This window comes from Oratosquilla oratoria, chromosome 16 (genome assembly GCF_046742065.1).
Source record: "Oratosquilla oratoria isolate Oo_2021 chromosome 16, ASM4674206v1, whole genome shotgun sequence".
Classification (NCBI taxonomy): domain Eukaryota; kingdom Metazoa; phylum Arthropoda; class Malacostraca; order Stomatopoda; family Squillidae; genus Oratosquilla; species Oratosquilla oratoria.
The window spans coordinates 47,577,468-47,599,520 of NC_134792.1; the positions used below are offsets into that span (position 1 = coordinate 47,577,468).

Sequence of the window (22,053 nt, forward strand, 5' to 3'; positions counted from 1 at the left end):
AAAAGAGAAAAATATGAAAAAGATGTCATAGAAAAGTGTAAAGATCAACCAAAACTATTCTACAGATTTGTAAACAATAAACTGAAAAACAAACAAGACTTGGAGAAATTAAGACAAGAGGGAGTTGAATACACTGAGGAAATGGAAATGGCGGAAATTATGAACAAACATTTTAAATCTGTGTTTACAAGGGAGAACATACAACCTGAAGAGAACGAATGGAAAGAGAAAGTCCCCCCTATGGAAGAAATAGAAGTAACAAAGAATGAAATATTAACACACTTGAGTAATCTTGATGTCAGAAAATCGCATGGACCAGATGAAATAGCAAACTGGATACTGAAAGAATGCAGGAATGAACTGGCAGACAAAATACATAGCATACTAAACAGTTCCTTAAAAGAAGGAAAAGTTCCAGAAGATTGGAAAAAAGCAAATATAGTACCTATATATAAAGGAGGAAATAAAGAAGAACCTACCAACTATAGACCAGTCTCTCTAACAAGTACAATAGCAAAAATTTGTGAAAGAATTATCAAAATTAGATGGGTAAAATATTTAGAAAAAAACAAAGTGTTAAATCCAAGGCAATTTGGATTCAGACAAGGACGATCATGCGTCACCAATTTAATATGTTTCTATTCAAGGCTAATAGATATAATACAAGAAAGAGATGGATGGGCGGACTGTGCATTTCTAGACCTAAAGAAAGCTTTTGACAAAGTACCACATAAGAAGTTGCTTAAGAAATTAGAAACTGAAGGAGGAATACAAGGCAAACTACTAAATTGGATGGAAGACTTTTTGCAAGAAAGAAAAATGAGAGTAGTGATAAGAGACCAGCACTCAAAATGGGATGAAGTAATAAGCGGTGTTCCGCAGGGAACAGTTCTGGCCCCAATAATGTTTGCTATATATATTAATGATATGGATGAAGGAATTGAAAGCTATATGAGCTTCTTTGCAGATGATGCAAAACTACTGAAAAGAGTGAAAACTGAAGAAGATTGTGAATCACTACAGAGAGATCTAAATAAAGTACAAGAATGGAGTAGGAAGTGGGAGATGGAGTTCAATACAAAAAAGTGTAGTATAATGGAATTTGGAAAAAGCAAAAACAGAATAATAGGATCATATAAATTGGGAGAAGAAGGAATAAAAATGTACAAAATGAGAAGGACCTGGGAGTCATTATTATGAATAACATATCACCTGAGAAACATATAAATAAGATTTTTGGAGAAACTTATAATTTAATAAGAACAATCAAAGTTGCATTTACATACCTGGATGAAGAAATGGTGAAGAAAATCCTAATCACCCTGATAAGACCAAGATTGGAATATGCAGCAACGATATGGTCACCAAGTACAAAAAAATGTATAAAAAAAAACTTGAAAGAATACATAGAGCAATTACAAAATTGGCACCAACACTCTCAAAACTATCATATGAAGAGAGACTAGAAAAACTTGAACTACAGACACTAGAGCAAAGAAGAGAGAGAGGAGATTTGATAGCTATTTACAGAATCATGAAAGGCATAGAAATTACTGATAGAGAGAATCTGATAAAATGGGATGACAGAAATACAAGAGGACACGGAAAGAAAATAAAAAAAGACAGCTATAGAAGAGATTTGAAAAAGAACAGCTTTCCTCACAGAGTAATAGACAGTTGGAACAAGTTAGATGAGAAAGTGGTGTGTGCAAAAACAATACATGAATTTAAAAATAGTTTAGATAAAATGAGATATGAAGACGGGACCCCACGAGCATAGCTCCCCTTCCCGTAAAATACAACTAGGTAAATACACATACACAAAAACAGATGGGTTAAGTACCTGGAAGAAAAATCTATACTGAACCCAAATCAATTTGGATTTAGACAAGGGAGATCCTGTACAACAAATCTGATTTGGTTTTACTCAAGATTAGTAGACATAATAGAAGAAAGAGATGGATGGGCAGACTGTGCTTTTCTGGACCTGCAAAAGGCATTCGATAAGGTACCTCATAGGAAACTAATAAATAAGATAGAGTCAAAAGGTGGCATCAGAGGAAAATTATTGGAATGGATGGAAGACTTTCTGATTGGGAGGAAAATGAGAGTTGTAATTAGAGAAAAATTCTCCAACTGGGAAGAAGTAAAAAGTGGTGTCCCGCAAGGATCAGTACTGGCCCCGATCATGTTCACTGTATATATTAATGACATGAATGAAGGCGTGGAGTGCTACATAATTTTTTTTGCAGATGCAAAATTACTTAAGGTAAAAACGGAAGAGGACTGCAACTCATTGCAACAAGATCTGGACACAATATGGAATTGGACTCAAAAGTGGGAAGTAAAATTCAATATTAAGAAATGCAGCATAATGAAATTTGGAAAGAGTAAAAATAGAATATCAAAAGATTACAGAATTGGGGAAGAAAAAAATTAATAAAAAACTATGAAAAATATCTTGGAGTGATGATTGGAAAGGACATGAAACCAGATAAGCATATAAACAAGATGTTCGGAGAAACCTACAACTTATTGAGAGCAATCAAAGTGGCATTTACCTATATAGACGAAGAAATGATAAGGAAAATACTTACTACACTAATAAGACCAAAACTCGAGTACGCAGCATCACTTTGGACACCCAGTACCAAAAAGAATATTAAGAAATTGGAAAGATTACAAAGAGCGACAACAAAACTAGCACCGACACTCGCCGAACTAACATATGAGCAAAGACTATCCAAATTGAACCTACCAACTCTGGAACAAAGAAGAGAAAGAGGAGATTTGCTAACTATCTACAGAATAATGAAAGGAATGGAAGTTTTAGACAGGAATGACCTATTAATGTGGGACAATGGTAAAACAAGAGGACACGGAAAAAAATTGAAAAAGGATAGTTATAGAAAAAACTTGAAAAGGAACAGTTTCCCACACAGAGCGATAAATACATGGAACAAATTAGACAACAAAACAGTGTGTGCTAACACTATACAAGATTTTAAGATAAAACTTGATGCGGAGAGATACAAAGACGGGTCACCACGAGCATAGCTCCCCTCCCGTATATTACAACTAGGTAAATACACACACACACACACCATGCACACACATACATATGCCACATACACACACATGTACATATGCCACATACACACACATGTACATACGTCACATACACATACATATATATATACGCCACATACACATACATATGTATATACGCCACATACACATATATGCCACATACACATATACGCCACATACACACACATGTATATACGCACAAACACATATGCCACAGACGCTACATACATACACCACATACACGTGCACACGTCACATACATACACCACATACACGTGCACACCCACATACATACACCACATACACGCGCACATACAGGCACACACACGTACACATACACATACGTACGGTTCTTGGTATTAAATATGGAAAGTCAGCATACGCAGATTTGGTCATACACGGTTATTTCAGGAACCTAACCCCCGCGTTATTTGAGGGACTCCTGTAATTTGATTATATAGTTATATAATTATACCCCCATCTGGGGTATTGGCTGCATGTTACTGTGGGGTTAAAAGCTGTTCAGTAGCATGCAGCTGATACTTCAGGGTCTATATGGTGTGCCACTAGTCCAGAGCCACACATCATTTTGTCTGTGGTAGAGGAAATCTCTATTTATAGATAACTGATGATACTTTATTATACTACAACTATCCCCCTGTTATGCTGTCCCCCCACTCTTGTTACTGTCCCATACCACTTCTCTGAATATTCATTTTCTCATTTTGCCTAACCCTGTTGTGGGAGAAAAGAATACTGCCACCAAGTATTTCCACTTGAGTTGTAAAAGACGACAAGAACGACACAAGGATAAGACTAGGCATCTTTCTCTATGTAGTCCCAAAGGGGACATTCCTAAAATAAATCAAAGGCTTAAAAGGGTCTGGGAGGAGTTTTCCATCCAGAACCCTAAGATTTGGGTCTTTAATGTAAATGGATGTGGTACAGATGAGAGTAAAAGGGAAGAGATAGGCAGTATGTTTGTGAGAAGAAAGATGGATGTGTTGCCATTAAGTAAAACAAAGTTGAAAGGGAGGGGCAAGTTTGAGTGTGGGAGTGTCTCAGGAATGAAGAGAGGACAAGGGAGAGGAGGGGTGGCTGTACTAGTAAGTGAAGAGATAGGTAAGCGTGTGGTGGAGTGAAAGGAGATTTCATCAAGGTTAATGTGGATGAAGGTGAAACTGGGAAAGGAGATGTGGGTTTTTGTAAGTGGATATGGGCCTGGTAATGAGAAGGGTGTAGAGAAAAGGGAGGCTTTTTGGATAGATGTAAATGAGTGCATAGAGGGTTTAGGGAGAAATGTCAATGTAGTGGTATTGGAGTCCTTAATGTTAAGTTAGGAAAGAAACCAAAAGACGGAGTAGTTGGAAAGTGTGGAGTACCAGGAAAAAATTGTAGTGGAGAATTGATGGTGGAGATGTGTCTAGAGAGTTGATGATAGCAAACACAAGTGTTTAGGAAAAAAGTCAAGCATAAGTACACATGGGAGAGGGTGGTGTATGGAAGGGTGGTAGGTAGGGCGTTAATGGAATATGTAGTTATAACCAGGAGAATAGTAGGAAGAGTTAAGGATGTACATGTACTAAGGGGAGAGAATAAGGAAATAGCAGATCATTTTTTGGTGGAAGGTAAGTTGAGAATGGAGGATAGATGGAGAAAGAGGAAAAAGAAAGAAGGTAAAGAGGTGCTGAAAGTACATACATACATATACCAAAGGCTTCTTCCCCCTTGCAAGGGAGGAAACCAAAAAAAAAACAACAACAACAAAGGTATAAAAGCCATTCCCATCAACTCCCTTCCCTCCCTCTTATCTTGGCACCTGTTATCATGCCCACTGCAATGGATCAGAAGCAGTGTTGCAAGACACAGTACATTCACAGCAAGGTTGCTTCATAAATCAGCAACCCCCCCCTCTCCGTCCCCATATGCGTAAAAGGAGAAGATGGGGAGAAATCCCTTTGGGCTGCGTCAATTCATTTTTCACACATACTCTCCCACCCCTCATCCCCCATCCACTCCCCCTCATGCATCACAGCATCATCCATACACAACCATTCTCCCCTATCTTCTGTCCTCTCCTATCCTTCCTCAACAGACATTCCCCTCTTTCCCAATGCCTCTTACCCCATCCATCCATCCATCTCATCCTTGGTCACCCCATCATGTTCACTCCTTCCACCTAAGCCAACCACACCTCTTTTACTAGTCTTTCTTCACTTGTTCTTTCCATGTGTCCAAACCATCCCAATAGTCTTTCATCAACCCTATCTCCCAACTCCCTTTCCAACCCCGTTCTCCTCCTCACCTCATTTCTCACTATCCAAAGTAACCCCTATCATACTTCTTAGGCACCTTATTTTGAATACATTCAAAATTCCCTTTTCCCCTCTTATGTTCCATTTTCTGTCCCATACTGTGCTGTTGGCACAATCACTCCTTCATACAATCTCCTCTAAGCATCCATTCCCAAATGTCTATTTCTCATTACACTTTTTAATTCCCAATGGCATTTACTTGCTTCTCTTGATCTACATTTCACCACTCCTTTTCCCGCCACATTCACACCCAAGTATCTAAAATTATCCACTTTCTCCAGTCTCTCTTCCTTAATACTTACTTCCAGTCTGCTGCCACTTTCTCCCCTTGTACATCTCATCACCTTTTACCCACATTTATTGCCAACTTCCTTTTACACACAAAGGATTACAAAGGCGGAGCATGCCGACAGGAGACCTTTGGGTCCATATCTAGGTCGGATGCAAAAAAATCATAATAACAATAGAATAATAAAAACTATAATGTAAATAACAAATAAAATACATAAATAAATGCATAGGTATAGTTAAATAATAAACAGGTAAATAGTAAATTATAATAAATTGACATATAACTAATAATAGATGAAAATAAAACAGACAAATGATGATAAAACAAAAACAATATAAAATAAATTATAATCTTTACAGTATCTTGATTAGGTGTTTATCTAAATGATTCTTAAAGCTTGAACTGAACTAGATTGCACTACCTTTGTAGGAAGTTTATTCCATTCATTAACTACACGGTTGGCAAAGTTGTTTCTACCTACTTCCAAATTGAATCTATTTCCGGACAATTTGAGACCATTGTTTCTTGTCTGATTCTCATTCATTGTGAAAATTTGGTCACTTTTGATGTTGTCAATTCCCTTTAGAATTTTAAAGACCTGTATCAAGTCACCTCTGAGTCTACGCTTTTTTTTGGGGGAGTCAAACTCTGTCACTAACTTCCTCAATCCCTCCTCTTATCCTGCTACAAGCGTCAGCAAACAACAACTGGCTTATCTCCCACTTTTCTTCATTTTCTTTAACCATCTGCAATCCCTTACCCACTACACTTGCAGTTTAACTCTCGTACCACCCCATCCATGTATAAATTGAACAGCCAAGGCGACATAACACATCCCTGATGAAGTCCCACCTTTACCTCAAACCACTCACTTTCCCCAATCCTAATCTTAACACAAGCTCTTCTACTCTTAAAAACTATACTGCCCTTAAAAGTTTTCCTCCTATCTTGTATATCAGCAATACCTCCCACAGTGCCTTCCAATCTACTCTATCGTAAGTCTTTTCCAAATCCAGAAAGGCCCCCAAAAATATCCTTACCTTTTCCTGAAGCTTTCTCATATATGTCTTACCACAAAAATCTGATCTATGCAACCCCAACCTGTCCAACACCCACACTGATCCTCACCAATTACTCCCTCTGTTCCTCTTCCAATCCTCTCAATCAAGACTGACCTTCCCACAAGCCTTCCCAATTACTACACTCACACTTGTCCCCTTTTTCCTTTGTAAAGCAGAACTATACAGGCACTCCTCCATTCCTCCAGTACTCGACCCTGTCTTCACAAACATTAAATAACCTCACTAGCCAGTCCACCATCACTGTAGCTCCTTTTTTCAGACATTCTGCATGATATCCATGCAACCCAGCTGCCTTACCTGCACTCATCATCATAACAAGTTCCTTCACTTCATCGTTCCTTATTTCTCCTCCATTTTCCTCACTTATCTTGGTCATTTTCTTAGCACTTCCCACTGCAACTACCTTTCCCTCCCTATCCTTCTTCACATTTAGCAACTCCCTAAAATACTCTGCCAATCTTCCTCTTACTGTCTTCTCTTCTATTATCATCTCTCCATCTGTACCTTTTACCTTTTCTTCTCTACTTGAGTGGAGTGGAGGAGGGATGAGGATGGTTCAAGGAGTGAGTCACAAAGTGTGCAAAGATGGTGTGTGGAACAAGGAGGATGGGAGGAAATAGAAGGAAGGGTAGTGAGTGGTGGGATGAGGAAGCAAAGAAGGTTGTAGAAGAGAAGAAACGAACATTCACAGATTAGTTACATAATAGGATGAGAGAATCATATGAGAGGTACAAAGAAAAGAAAGGAGAAGTAAAGCAGAAGATAAAGAAGGTAAAGAGGAGAGCAGATGTGAAATGGGTAAAAGTTATGACAGAAAATTTTGATTGAAAGTAATAAAAAAATGTTTTGTAAAGAAATTAAGAGAGGAAGAAGAGGCGAATCAAGTAGAGAAGAAAAGGTAAAAGGTGCAGATGGAGAGATGATAATGGAAGAGACAGCAATAAGAGGAAGATGGATGGAGTATTTTAGGGAGTTGCTAAATGTGAAGGAGGGTAGGGAAGGAAAGAAAGTGTTATTCCAGGTCTTCCAGGAAACACTTGTCTCACAATTAACTGGTAACCACTGAATTGGACCTTAAGTCTGTCAAGAAATATGTTGAATGGGTATGGTTATGATAGGGCTGTGTAAGATAATGTGTTCATTGTCCTCATTGTGGGAATTGCATCTGGGACAAATTGTTTCTGTAGTCAAGCCTATTCTGTGCTGGTGCTGTCATAATGCTGGATTGTGCTTTGAATGCAAGCATTGTGGTGTGGCTTCTTTTGGAGGTGGGGGATTTTTCTGTAAGGCTGATATCTCAAGGGGTTTGAAGGAGTAGGGAGTTTGATTGTTCTTGAAGAACTTGTTTTAGTGTGGATGTATTGTATTATGGGCAGTACCTGGTAGTTCTATACATATGAATATTTACCTAGTTGTATTTTACGGGATGAGAGCTATGCTCATAGTGACCCATTTTTGTATCTCTCTGCATCCAGTTTGTGTGTGCTTGTTTGTTCTTGTTAATTTTCACTGTTACATCTTTGACTACTAGGCTGGTCATGCGTTAAAAAAAATTGCATACATACATACTGTATACCAATGTCTTTTTCCCCCCCTTACAAGGGAGTTGGCCAAAGTCAAAGATATAAATCCACTCCCACCCATTTCATCCCCACATACAGTACTCCAATTCACCACCCATCCCTCCCTCTTTTCTTGGCTCATCCTGGATGACAGGTCATCCCTACATGTGTAGGTTCCAATTTCAGTTCTAGTTCACATGGCCTCCAAATGCATTCAGTATACATATATTTTTTTCCTGAAGGGGTATCACAGAGATAAATAATATCCTTGTGTCACCTGGAGTGTTGCCTCAATTTTTGTTGACAAGAAATTTGCCTCTACATTAACTGGCAATGATCCATGGACCCTCCCATAGATCTCACTCTGAAGGAATTTTGGACTGATGATTGCATTTTATTAGTGTAGGACTGTGTGTGTGCCCCTGACTTGTAGTAGTATACTCTTCTCAGCTCTAATTTGAGCCCTTTGGCATGGCCCAGTGAAACCCTCATTGTTTACACATCTAGCGATGTCCTGCATATGGTGATCTGTCTCACTATTAGTCTGTATGTTATCTATTTAGGGAATAGAAATGTATTCATAATATGACTGCATAGTGTTTGGAATTGTTTGGGATTTGAGGGAAAGACTGATTCTGTAAACATTTCATTTCACTTGGCAGTGTGGCTCATGCAACATTGCCATCTGATATATATATATATATATATATATATACACACACAGTAAGTCCTCGTTTTACGGTACATATGCGTTCCTGAAAACCTTACCACAAATTGAAATTACCGTATACTGAACCCATTGTAACATGTAATAATAGTATATGGCAGATGTACCTTCTCCCTGCTCTTTCCTCTTCAAAATATCTAGTGGATACCGTATCTGAATTTTTCTTACCGTAAATAGAATCGAGGGTAGAAATTACCAAATACCGTAACTGAATTTACCGGATAAAGAATTACCGTATAAGGAGGACTCCCTGTGTGTGTGTGTGTATATATATATATGTGTGTGTGTGTGTGTGTGTAAGTAAAATGAGAGGTCACAACCCTTTCTGAGGAGAGTGATGGAGGGATGTGTCAGCAGAGCAATCTTACTGAGCCATGCCTAAGGCTCAAGTTATAAACTAAAGACGGGAAGCAGTCACTGATTGTCAGTTCTCCTTGTGTGAAAAATTAGATGAAATGCAGTTGAAGTTCATAGATATCATGGCACTGTTAGGAGACAGGTTAGTTTAAAGAATATATATTGGAAACCTAATTGACTTATGTATTACAGTATGGTATTTGAAAGACTGTTATAATTGTTTCCATCAGTTCCCTATAATTGAAATAATATTTATAACCTTGTGATCATTCATTGTCATGTATTCAGTCAGGAATTTATACTTGCATGGAAATATTCATTATGAGTTATAGTGAAATAGAAATTGAGACATATGTACCCAATATGGATAAAATTTGTTTTATCATCCATTTATTTGTTTACTTATTATTTATCTAATCTGTATTTATTTATTTTTGATGACTTGTTTCTCAGATAGCATACCGTTTCTTTACAGCTAAATCCCAAAATGGAACTTAGTCGAATGGATCTTCTAAAACTTTTATCATATATGGAAGCAGAATTACAAGCTAGAGACGTAGTGATTGCCACTCTTAAGGTAAGTCTCATTCTTGGCTTTGTGGATAATGGTTAATCGTTCAACATATTGCCTTAGGTTTTCCTTGTAGGAGACCCATGATTGCCAGGATAATGATGTACATATTGAAAAGTAAATACAATATGTTTGTGTTTCAGTTTCATTTTATTTTTTGTCCCAATTCACTCTTTACTGGTACATGCAGAACTAGTTTACACATCATTCCATAGGATAGAATGTTAAATGTAGCAGGTTCTACTGCACTGCTTTGGTTTAGATCATTGCATGGTATTTACATAAAGATGGGATGGATCATTCGGATAATGTAAATGTATGACATTTTCATTCCAGACGGAAAGAGTAAAAAACCTACTGCAGTATGGGCGTGTTAGTTTGAATGACCCCTTCCTGGCACTACAAAGAGACAACATTGGAGGGGCACTTATGGGGGCAGGTTCTGTTAATGAGGCTGAAATGAGAGCTATGGAAGAATCCCAATTAACACAACTGGAGCAACTCATTAATCAGCAACGGAAAGCACACCAACGCATGAGACATGTTTTACGGGAAGCAGAAAAGGTCAGACTTGTAATTCATTTCATGTATAACTTGATAAGGTTTTTCATGCACAGGCTTATTCTATTTCTTAAAGAGTACCCTTAGGGACAAATTAAGGGCTTGTACAAATAAGGTCATCATATTAAAACAACAGGGCAGGACTCGCAGTAATGGTTATAAACTGGACAAATTTAGATTTAAGAAGGAAATAGGCAAGAATTGGTTTACTAATAGGGTGGTTGATGAATGGGATAAACTTAGTAACCATGTAGTAAGTGCTGAAACTATAAATTATTTTAAGATACAATTAGACAACTTTATGGATAGGGATAACAGGTGGTGATGGATACGGAGCTGCCTATTGTAGGCCTTATGGTCTTTTGCAATCTCCTTCATTCTTATGTTCTTATGTAAACAATTTTGCATCTTAACTTGCCATACTTAGCACAAAACCACCACATTTGGATGAGGTACCTGTATTCTTGTTCATTATAGAGGTTACCATTTAGAATGAAATATGACATTGGCCAGAAGAGAACCTATAGATTTCATCACTATTGAAGGTTCCTTCCATAACATAGGAAAATTTGTGTGATATAATGGATAGTTTTTGATAGTAGTTTTCATAACTAATACATACATACATATACCAAGGCTTTTTCCCCCTTCCAAGGGAGGTAGCCACAAAAGGAAAGGCATAAAAACACTCCCACCCATTTCATCCCTAAATACACTCCACACCCCTCCCACCCTTCCTCTCATCTGAGCACCTCCTGGATGACGGGTCATACCACATAATTATATCTGATGCATATTATGTCATTGATATTTGTATATAGTGTTGAACATAGCCTTCATATAGCAGGACTGTTGTTGGATAATGTTTAATTGTTGGTGTTTAGTTTGGAATTGATAAAGTTACACACACCTTCAACATTATTAGTGAAGTTTTAGTTCACAGGATCCTACGCCTTTGATTTGTATTACCGTTATTAGTTAAAGTATCCTAATGCTATTACCAAACTTTCTAGACCCAGGAATGAACAAACTATTTTCCCAATACCACTAAATTAGCTGCACTTGTATTGTATTTATCATTGTCTCCACATGATAGATTTTTTTTAGCTATGGATGATTTTATGACAATTCTTTTGTATATATGTGTTGTAGATAAAGGAAATGGACTATATTAAGTGAGATCTAGTGTCCAAAACTGAGATTAGTAACACTCATGATGTGATTAAGGAACTGAACTATTTATTGTTTCAGCGCCATGCAAGAGTTGTGGCTGAACTGGAGGAGGAGCGGCGGAAACACGAACACGACACAGCACAAGGAGACGATGTTACCTATGCACTGGAAAAGGATCGCACAAGATTAAAACAGGCAAGTAGTTCATCCTCCAGTGAATCTTGTGCCTTATTCTGTGTAAGTCATCAGTATTTGGAGTCCTCTAGTTATATACTAGAATCCATAGTTTGAAAATATTAATGTTACATGCTCATAAGTTGTTGGATATTATTGGTCTCTGTTCTTTTTAATTGTAGTGACACACAAAACACTAAAAGTAAGATGCTGAAATCAAATGGCTTGACCTCACACATTCACTCATGTTCATGAATATATTCTTAGAATTTGTACACAAACATTAATATCTAAATATAAAGGTGCTAGTAAAGTGGAACTTAGAAGGAATTGTGAAGGTGAAAGTAGATGAAATAGTCTGAAGATGCAAAAATGCAAACTATAGTAATGAACAAGTTTCCAGTCTGTATTCAACAATGAAAGTGACTGAAGAATGCTAAGGAAAAGGTAAATACAGTGTTGGAAGACATAAATGACATTTAGAAAGTATATAAACTTCCCTAGATAGAAGAAAAGTTCTGGGGCCTAATGGGATCTCAAATTAGATACACAGCATGTCTTTAGATTAGGAATGGTCCAGTGTTTTCTCAGGAAGAAACAAAAATGAAACCCTTAATGATAGATCAGTGTCCTTCATTAGAATGATAATTAAAATGCAAGAGAAACCAGGATAAGATATGTAGAAATCATGGCAGACAACCAATTTGGATTCAGATAGGGAAGTTCATACATCACAAATTGGTTTTTACTTCAGCATTTGATGTGCTACAAAAGAAATATATGGATGGACTGTGTATACTTGGATCTTCAGAACAAAAAATAATGCATATACCAAAAAGCCCATATAAGGGAGTGGCCAGCAAAGGCATACACCCACCCTTCAACCATACCGCATCCATTCACCATCCAGGGATAAAAATAATTGCAAGGGTAGTGGGCAAGGGATTGGAGATGGTTAAAGAACATGGAGAAAAGTGGGAGGTGAGCCAGCTGTTGTTTGCTGACGACGCTGCGCTTGTGGCAGGATCGGAGGAGGGATTGAGGAAGTTGGTAGCAGAGTTTGGGAGAGTATGTGATAGAAGAAAGCTAAAGATAAATGTGGTTAAAAGTAAGGTGATGAGATGTACAAGGGGTGAAAGTGGCAGTAGACTGGAAGTGAGCATTAAGGGAGAGCGACTGGAGGAAGTGGATAGTTTTAGATACTTGGGTGCAAATGTGGCAGGAAAAGGTGGAGGTAGAATGTAGATTGAGAGAAGCAATGAAATGCCTTGGTGGATTAAAAAGTGTAATGAGGAATAGACATTTGGGAATGGATGCTAAGAGGAGACTGTATGAAGGAGTGATTGTGCCAACAGCACTGTATGGGGCAGAAACATGGAACATAAGAGAAGAAGAGAGAAGGAGTTTGAATGTGTTTGAGATGAGGTGTCTGAGAAGTATGATGGGGGTTACTAAGCTAGATAGTGAGAAATGAGGAGGTGAGGAGGAGAACAGGGGTGGAAAAGGAGCTGGGAGATAGGGTTGATGAAAGAATATTAGGATGGTTTGGACACATGGAAAGAATGAGTGAAGAAAGACTAGTAAAAGAGGTATGGAAGGCAGATGTGGAGGGAGTGAACATGAGGGGACGTCCTAGGATGAGGTGGATGGATGGGGTGAAGGGGGCTTTGGGGAAGAGGGGAATGTCTGTTGAGGAAGGATGGGAGAGGACAGAAGACGGGTGAATGGAGAATGGTTGTATATGGATGATGTTGTGATTGCATGAGGTGGAATGGGCGGGGGGATGGGGGGGTGAGGTAGTATGTGTGAGCAAAAGTTGATGCAGCCCGAAGGGATTTCTCCCTGTCCTCGCCTTTTATGCAATGGGGGGGACGGAGAGGGTGGGTCGCCAATTTAATGAAGCGGCCTTGCTGTGGATGTGCTGTGTCTTGCAACACTGCTTGTGACCCAGGGCAGTGGACAAGGTGCAGGGATGACCCGTCATCCAGGAGGTGCTCAGATAAGAGGGAGGGTGGAGGGGTGTGGAGTGTATTCAGGGATGGAATGGGTGGAAATGATTTTATGCCTTTCCCTTTTTGGCTACCTCCCTTGTAAGGGGGAAAAAGCCTTGGTATATGTATGGAATAGTTTGTATGAAGGAGTAGATCAGGCAAATGACATTGGAGAATTAAGGGTCAGAAATGTCCAATGGGACTCTGTGAGCATAGCTTTCATATTGTGTACTAGTACTTGGCAAATCATACATTTGCACACACGCATACAGCATACAAGAATTTAAGAACAAACTAGATGTTGTGAGATGCAAAGACGGGTCACTACAAGCATAGTTCCCCTTCCCGTATAATACAACTAGGTAAATACACACACACACACACTCACACATGCAAAATACAACTAGTTAAATACACATACACTCACTAGAGAAAAAGTATGGCATTGGGATGAAGGGCAAGAAGTGAAATCCCACCCATGGGGGAAATAATAGCAATGTGAGCTGATATAATGGACCAAATAACAAGCCTTTATGTGAGGAAAATGCATGGCCTGGATGGAATTGCAAACTGGATGCTAAAGAAATGTAAAGAAGAATTGGTAGGTAAAACATATAATAATTTGTTCACTTAGGGAAGGAAAAATACCAGAAGACTGGAAAAATGCCAACACTGTACCAATATATAAAGGAGGAAACAAGGAAGACCCAACAAAATACAGACCAGTTTCCTTCACAAGTACTGTAGCCAAAATTTGTGAAATAGTTACCAAAAATAGACGGACAAAACATTTGGAAGAGAACAACATACTAAACCTGAGATAGTTTGGATTCAGACAAGGAAGATCATGTGCCACAAATCTGATCTGTTTTTACTCAAGACTATTAGATATAATACAGGAAAGGGATGGATGGGCTGATTGTGCTTTCCTAGATCTACAAAAAGCTTTTGATAAAATGTCACATAGAAAACTATTAGGAAAACTGAAAACCACAGGAGGGATACAAGGTAAACTACTAGAATGGATGGAGGATTTCTTGCATGGAAGAAAAATGAGAGTAGTACTCAGAGATAACAGTTCTACTTGGGAAGAAGTGATTAGTGGAGTTCTACTGGGATCAGTACTGGCTCCAGTAATGTTTGCTATTTATGCAAATGGCATGGACAAGGGTGTGGACAGTTACATGAGCTTCTATGCTGATGATGCAAAGTTGTTGAGAAAAGTGAGCTCTGAAATAGACTTTGAGTCGCTGCAGAGAGATTTGAATAGGGTACGGGAATGGAGTCAGAAGTGGGAAGTGGACTATTAACTTTAAGAAATGTAGTATAATGGAATTTGGAAAAAGCAAAAATAGGATATCAGGACAATACAAAATCAATGAAAAGGAAGTAAAGAAAGTGGGATTTGAAAAAGACCTGGGAGCAATCGTCACAAAGGACATGGCCCCTGATAAACAGGTAAACAAAATTGTTTGAGAAACCTACAATTTGCTGAGATCAATAAAAGTCTCATTTACTTTCTTAGACGAAGAAATGGTGAAGAAAATACTAGTCACACCGATAAAACCAAGACTGGAGTACACAGTAACACTATGGTCACCCAGTACCAAAAAGAATACAAGGAAAATTTAAAGAATCCAAAGAGCAACTACAAAGATGGCCCCCACACTTTCAGAACTGTCAAACAAAGAGAGATTGTCAAAACTAGTTACCAACCCTGGAACAAAGAAGAGAAAGAAGAGACTTGTTGACAATCTGTAGAATCATGAGAGGTATAGAAGTCCTTGATAGAGAAGATTTATTAAATTGGGATACGAGAAATACAAGAGGACATGGAAAGAAACTCGAAAAGGACAGTTATAGAAGAGACCTGAAAAGGAACAGCTTTCCCCACAGAGTGGTGGATATATGGAACAAACTGGAAGAAATGATAGTGTGTGCAGAAACCACCATACAAAAAAATTTAAGAACAATTTACATCTGCGAGATACAGAGACGGAACACCACAAGTGTAACTCACCTTTCCGTAAGATTCAACTAGGTAAATACACACAAACACACACACACTAAGTCCATATGTTTTGCTTCACTTGATATATTAGGTTTTTAAAAATTTGTAAAGGAATTTCTTGCATCAGGTAATTGAATGAAATTGTGTATATTTCTCCTTTTGTTGTTGTAGGAATTAGAAGCCGAAAAGGCAGCTAAGAAGAAATCTGAAAAGGAATTACGAAAATTACAGGAAACCATTGAGGAAGAGAGAGGGAAGCAAAAACAAATTATTCTAATGCTGGTTGAAGAACGTAAAAGATTAGCAGTTCAATACATGGAAGAAAGAAAACGATCTGAAGATTTAGCTCAAGTAAGTAGAAATGTCATAGTTATATTTAAGAACAATGACTTGTGCAAAAATATATATAATGATACCTCCACATCACTTGACATTCTTGCATGTGTTACCCAAGCTTCACTTGCATCTTCACTGGCATCTTTTCATTTTTTCATACTATGTTCACTATGGCTTGTCACTTCCTCCAGTCTTCCATATTCATGTATATATATATATATATATATATATATGTAAAACTTTATACCTGTTCCATTTTCTCAATGTTCAACTGTATGTCAACCCTTTGCCCAGAACTTTTGGGCACCAACATTATGCTACTCTTTGCTACATTAACTTTTAGTTTTCTCCTCTAACAAGCTTCCAATTTCATTTGTCACTCTATAAGTCCTGTGTTTCTGCTAATAGAACAAAGTCATCTGTTTACTAAGCCATACTATCATTCTTACTTGCCTATATTTTTCAAATCTCATTTCTCCATTTTGGTGTTCACTTTTCTCACAGCTCTATGTATATACATATACATGTTAAACAGTCATAGTAATATTACACAACCCTGCCTCAAACCAACATTCACCTCTGACATATTGCATTCCTTTATTTTCCAGTCCTGCATGAGATTCATAACATAAAACTTGTAATGGCCTCTCTACAATTTCATGGTCTTCCACACTCCTTTCCTGTCTACTCTTGTATGATTTCTCCTGATCCACAAAACACAATCTCTTCCTTATCTCATCAGGTATCCAGACCAGCCCAGGGAGGTCACCTGAAACTTGTCTACAATATTTGTAAAATTTTACATTTTTCTTTTATCTCTCAGAGGACAACTGAATTTTTATTTTCTTTTTTGGCAGATTTTATCAGAGGAGAAAGGGAGGATAGACAATATGGCAGAGGGTCTAGAGGAAGAAAGCAAGAAATCTTTACAAATGGAAGCAGAATTAGAGAAACAATTGGCGGATTTTGACACGGAGCGGCAGCAGATGAAGGGACAGCTGATCAAAAAGGATGAAAGGTCTGTAGACTTAATAAATATTTGTTTTCATTAAGCAGTAAGGTTTCTTTTCTGAAGGAAGCAAAGGTGTACATATGTTCAGACTGTTCATTCTGCCTTTAAGAAAATAATTTTATTTGGTACCTCCTGCTCTTTCACTCCAAATCCTCATCCACACCTCACCATCTCTTTTATTTTCCTCTTTTCATCCTTTCTAATATTTACCTCTCATTGAACCTCTTTGCCTCAGTTTCTCTTTTGTTTTACATTCTTCGTGTCTTTCTCATCTTTGTTTTTCATCTATACTCTTGTTTCTTCTTGTTTCTTTCCCTTTCTATTTATCTCTTCTCTTTCTTTCATACATCTCTCTCTCTCACACTCGCTCTCTTGCTCTCTTGCTCTCTCTCACTCTCACACACACTGTCTTTATTATGCACTCTTTCACATTCTCTCTCTCGCACTCTGTCTCACATTCTCTCTCTCTCTCTCTTTCTCTCTCTTTCTCTTTTTCTCTTTCTCTACCTCTTTCACACTCTCTCCCTCACTCCCACTTCCTCCTTCTCCCTCCCTCCCTCCCTCTCTATCTCTCCCACTCTCCCTCCTTTCCTCTGTTACTGTCTCCCTCTCCCTCCCACCCTCCCTCTCTCCCTCCTTCCCTCCCATCCTCCCTCCCTCTGTCCCTCCCATCCTCCCTCTCTCTCCCTCCCTCCCTCCCCCCCCTCTCTCTCCCCCCTCTCCCCCCCTCTCTCTCTCTTTCTCTCTCCCCCTCCCCTTCCCTCTCTCTCTCTCTCCCCCTCCTTTCCCTTCCCTTCCCTTCCCTCTCTCTCTTCCTCTCTCCCTTCCTCTCTCCCTCCCTCTCTCTCTTTCTCTTTCTCTCTCCCCCTCCCCTTCCCTCTCTCTCTCTCCCTCTCTCTCCCTCCCTCTCTCTCCCCTCTCCCTCTCTCTCCCCTTCCCTCTCTCTTCCTCTCCCTCTTCTTCCTCTCTCTCTCTTCCTCTCCCCCCCTTCCTCTCTCCCCTTCCCTCTCTCTTCCTCTCTCTCTCTCTCTCTCTCTCTCTCTCTCTCTCTCTCTCTCTCTCTCTCTCTCTCTCTCTCTCTCTCTCTCTCCCTCCCTCCCCCCTTCCCTTCTCTCTCTCCCTCCCTCCCTCCCTCCCTCTGTCTCTCTCTCTTTCTCTCTTTCTCTCTCCCCTCTCTCACTCTCACTCTCTCCCTTCCCTCCTCCCCTCTCTCTTTCTCTATCTCTCGCTCTCTCATTTTCTGTTCATCCTTTCTCTTTCTGTCTCTCGCATCCCCTTTGTGTCTCTTCCTTTTGGTTTTGTTATCCCCCATCTATTCTCCCTCTCCTATTCCTGTGACTGTAAGCTGCCTGATGCTTGGAATAAGATTTCCCCTCTCTGGGTGCTAGGTAAAGCTGAAATAGCTGCCTTTATATTTGTCCCTGGGTCTGTGTCAAGGAGAAACACTTTGGTTGTGGTATTAACATGTTCTTAGGTCAACTGCTCAGAACTCCTGATTTGTCTGTCACCAGTCAGCCTGTTTATACATTTTATGGACTGATATTTTTACGTGTTACCATTTTCTATGTTTTACCTATAACCATTTGTATATTTTATGTATTACCATTTTTCTGAAAGGTCTCTTATCGGTTTGCTTTTCCATTGCAATTCTTTGTAATGTGGCTTGCACCCTTTGCCCTGGGCCTCAAGACTTGTACATTGTCATGTGCTACAAATTGTTACTGCCAAAGTATTTTTGCTTTAGGGCTAAACTGTCCCCATCCCCTCTTTTCTTCTCCTTTGTGTTTGACTTTCCACTCCTGCCATCCCAATGTTGCCCTGTCACCTTTTTTCTCCACCTAGACTTCCTCTTCCATCTGCTCCTCCATATTGCTCTCCAGTCTTCCTTTCCCATAACCCTCACTTTCCCTTGCCTTGTTGCACATGGGGAGGTGTTGACTTAAGTTTGCAGTCACTATTTTAAGAATTTTATTGATTGAGAATGGGAGTGGAATAATGCCTTTTGTTTTTGGACACCCCCCTTGTAAAGGGGGTGGTATATGTATATATGTAGAGACATATCATGTAGTAATCTTTTGTGATTGGATATTAATTTCTGCTCAAAGAATAATGCTGATAACTTTTAACTTCTACTATTCCTTCTGTCTGCTACTCTCATTAAATCTTTTGTTTACTATCTCATGAAGGATGGAAGCTGTGGTTATGGGCATTGATATACAGTGCCCCTCTTCTTACTCCTACAATCTGGTGACAGAGAAACAGTCCCACACCACAAACACAACACTACAGTGTTTCTTTCATGAGAGATGTAGGAGGGCCCAAGGACTGTTGTAAATTACTGTGAGGCCATGGGCATCCAATCAGCAAGACTTGAAACGGTTATTATTATCAAAGGTTTCCATACTCCTTTCTGTAATGGATCTCATTCCAGGCATCGTGATCTCCCCAGCTATTTTAAATACTTCATCTCAAACATGTATATGCTTTTCCATGCTGCCTCCAGTTAATTCTGAATCTGTTCTAAACTGTGTTTTGGGCACAATCACCCATTCTCCACATTCATCCCCACATGCCTATTTCTCATGATGCTTTTCTTTCCCCTCCACAGACATTTACTTGCTTCCTATATTCTGTGATTTACCTCCACCACTCCTCCATTCCCTGCCACATGTGGCCTAAAAACACATGTAGTAGGGAGTGAAGGAGCTCAGATTCCAATGTAACCTGCTGAGCAATGTGGGGGCCAACATAAATTCAGTTGTTGCTGGAGGTTGCTGTGACTTTAAACCCATGACTCCACAGCAACTAGCAGTTGACCATGAGTGTTTTGACAAATCTATGGTAATACATAATACTTTGTTCATTCTAAGATGGGTGGAATATTTCAGGGATTTGTTGAATGTGGAGAAGGTGAGGGAGGGATTGATTGTGGCAGTGAGTGGAACTAGGGAAATGGCTATGATGGGAAATGGTAGGACTATAGGAAAAGATGAGATACAGAGAACATTGGAAATTATGGAAACAAGTAAAACACTGAGTTAGATGATTGTCACATGGAGTGTCTGATGAAGGGGGGCAACAGTTATAGTGGATTGGCTATTGAGGTTGGGTAATGTACACCTTAGGGAGTGGAATGTGTTAGAGGACCAGAGGAGTGATTGTATAGTTCCATTTTCTAAAGGAAAAGGGATGTGAGTGTAGTTGACAAAGCACATGGAAGGGTGTTAATTAAGAGGATTAGGAGGGGAAAAGAGGGAACAAGATGATGTGATGGGCAAGTGTGCCCACAACACTGTATGTGGCATAGACTTGGAATTGAAGGGAGACAGAAAGGAGTTTAAGTGTGTATGAGATAAAGTGTTAAGAAATTTGGTGGCTACAAAAATGGATAGAATTAGAAATGAAGTAGTGATGTGGATAGCAGGAGTGGAAAGAAATCTGGCATATAGGGTTGATGAAAAATACTGGGATGGTCTGGGCATATGGAAAGAATGAATTAAGAAAGACTAGCAAATAATATTGATGGCAGAGGTGGATGGAGTGAACATGAGGGGAAGACCAAGAATAGGATAGGATGGATGGATGGGGTGAAGAGGGCCTTAGGTACAAGGAAAAAGAGTTGAGCAGGGAAGGGAGAGTGCAAGAGATAGGTGTGAGGGGAGAATGATTAGGAATGGATGATCAGTTGATGCAGCCTGAAGGGATTTCTTCTTGTCTACTCTATATTTAACAATTTGATTAAAGTATATCAGACCTAAAACCAAATATATTTTTAAAAAATTTTGTTCATATTTTTGAGCAATTTATTCTGGCCACCTCCCTCATATGGAGTGGAAGCCCTTGGTATATAGATAGATCCATATAATTGCCTTCAGCATTAGTGACTGCTTCAGTGCAGGTTAGGAAACATTGACATGTAAGAATCAAATGGTCCTTGTTCATTTCTGATACTAACTTGACAGTGGTAGACTTCAATGAGTCTGTTGTTGTTGTTATCATTCCCTAGACTCTCTGGCTGAGCAGTCCTGCCTCCTGGAGGAATCCCATGGCAGGAATGGGGTTTTCCCATAAATCCCTTATAGAGTGTATATTGTGTTGTTGGCATATGTGATTGTGTACAATGCAGTCTTCCATAATGTGTTGTTTAGTATGGGGTGAAATGTTGCATCCTCAACAATTATCTGCGATGCAGTCATCCAGCCCCTTCTGGTAGTTTAGAAGGGCTGGATGGTTGCTGCACCACAGCCTGGCCAGGTGGACTCTGTCCTTTTGTAGTAGAGAGGGTTCAGGGATAGATATCAGGAGGTCTGGCATACAGCATTGTGCAAGTCTGTTATAATATGAGGATATTCTTTCTCCTCTCTCTCTATCCTCTCTCTCTCTCTCTCTCTCCTCTCTCTCTCTCCTCTCTCTCTCTCCTCTCTCTCTCTCCTCTCTCTCCTCTCCCCTCTCTCTTGCTCTCGCTCTTCTCTCTCTATCTCTATCTCCCAACAAAGTGATTTGGAGGACTTGTAATGGGTCGTGTGTTATTGTCATCCATTCTTGGATTGCCAGAGATGTGATGAGTTCTGCTGAAATAAACACTGCCTCTGTTTAGAGGTAGGGTTGATATAACCTCGTTGATATAACATTAAGATCAAAGCTAGGGTATGAGGTCCACTATTGATTCTCTCTCCTCCCAGTTGTGAGCATCCTCTTGCAGGCATGACAGTTACCTGGGAGCCATGAATCTCTTGCAAGAGAGATCTGGTGCAACAGATTGACTAATTGACATACAGCCTCCTAATGCTTACTTTTTC

The 22,053-nt window shown here is 39.3% G+C and overlaps 1 protein-coding gene across 5 annotated transcripts in view; it reads left to right on the plus strand.

Annotated features, from left to right (window-relative positions):
* The window catches only part of LOC143033971 (uncharacterized), a 123,011-nt gene that overhangs the window by 13,813 nt on the left and 87,145 nt on the right, over positions 1–22,053 (plus strand). For 3 of the 5 annotated variants that reach the window (XR_012967211.1, XM_076199724.1, XM_076199727.1), the window contains exons 2-6: positions 9,901–10,002; positions 10,333–10,560; positions 11,809–11,967; positions 16,078–16,257; positions 17,100–17,260. Coding sequence is in view for 4 of the 5 variants with exons in the window: in XM_076199724.1 (XP_076055839.1) it covers positions 9,901–10,002; positions 10,333–10,560; positions 11,809–11,967; positions 16,078–16,257; positions 17,100–17,260 (830 nt within the window). In the remaining variant the exon portion in view is untranslated. The remainder of the gene's footprint in view (positions 1–9,900; positions 10,003–10,332; positions 10,561–11,808; positions 11,968–16,077; positions 16,258–17,099; positions 17,261–22,053) is intronic. The other 2 variants (XM_076199725.1, XM_076199726.1) reach the window with 2 other exon arrangements.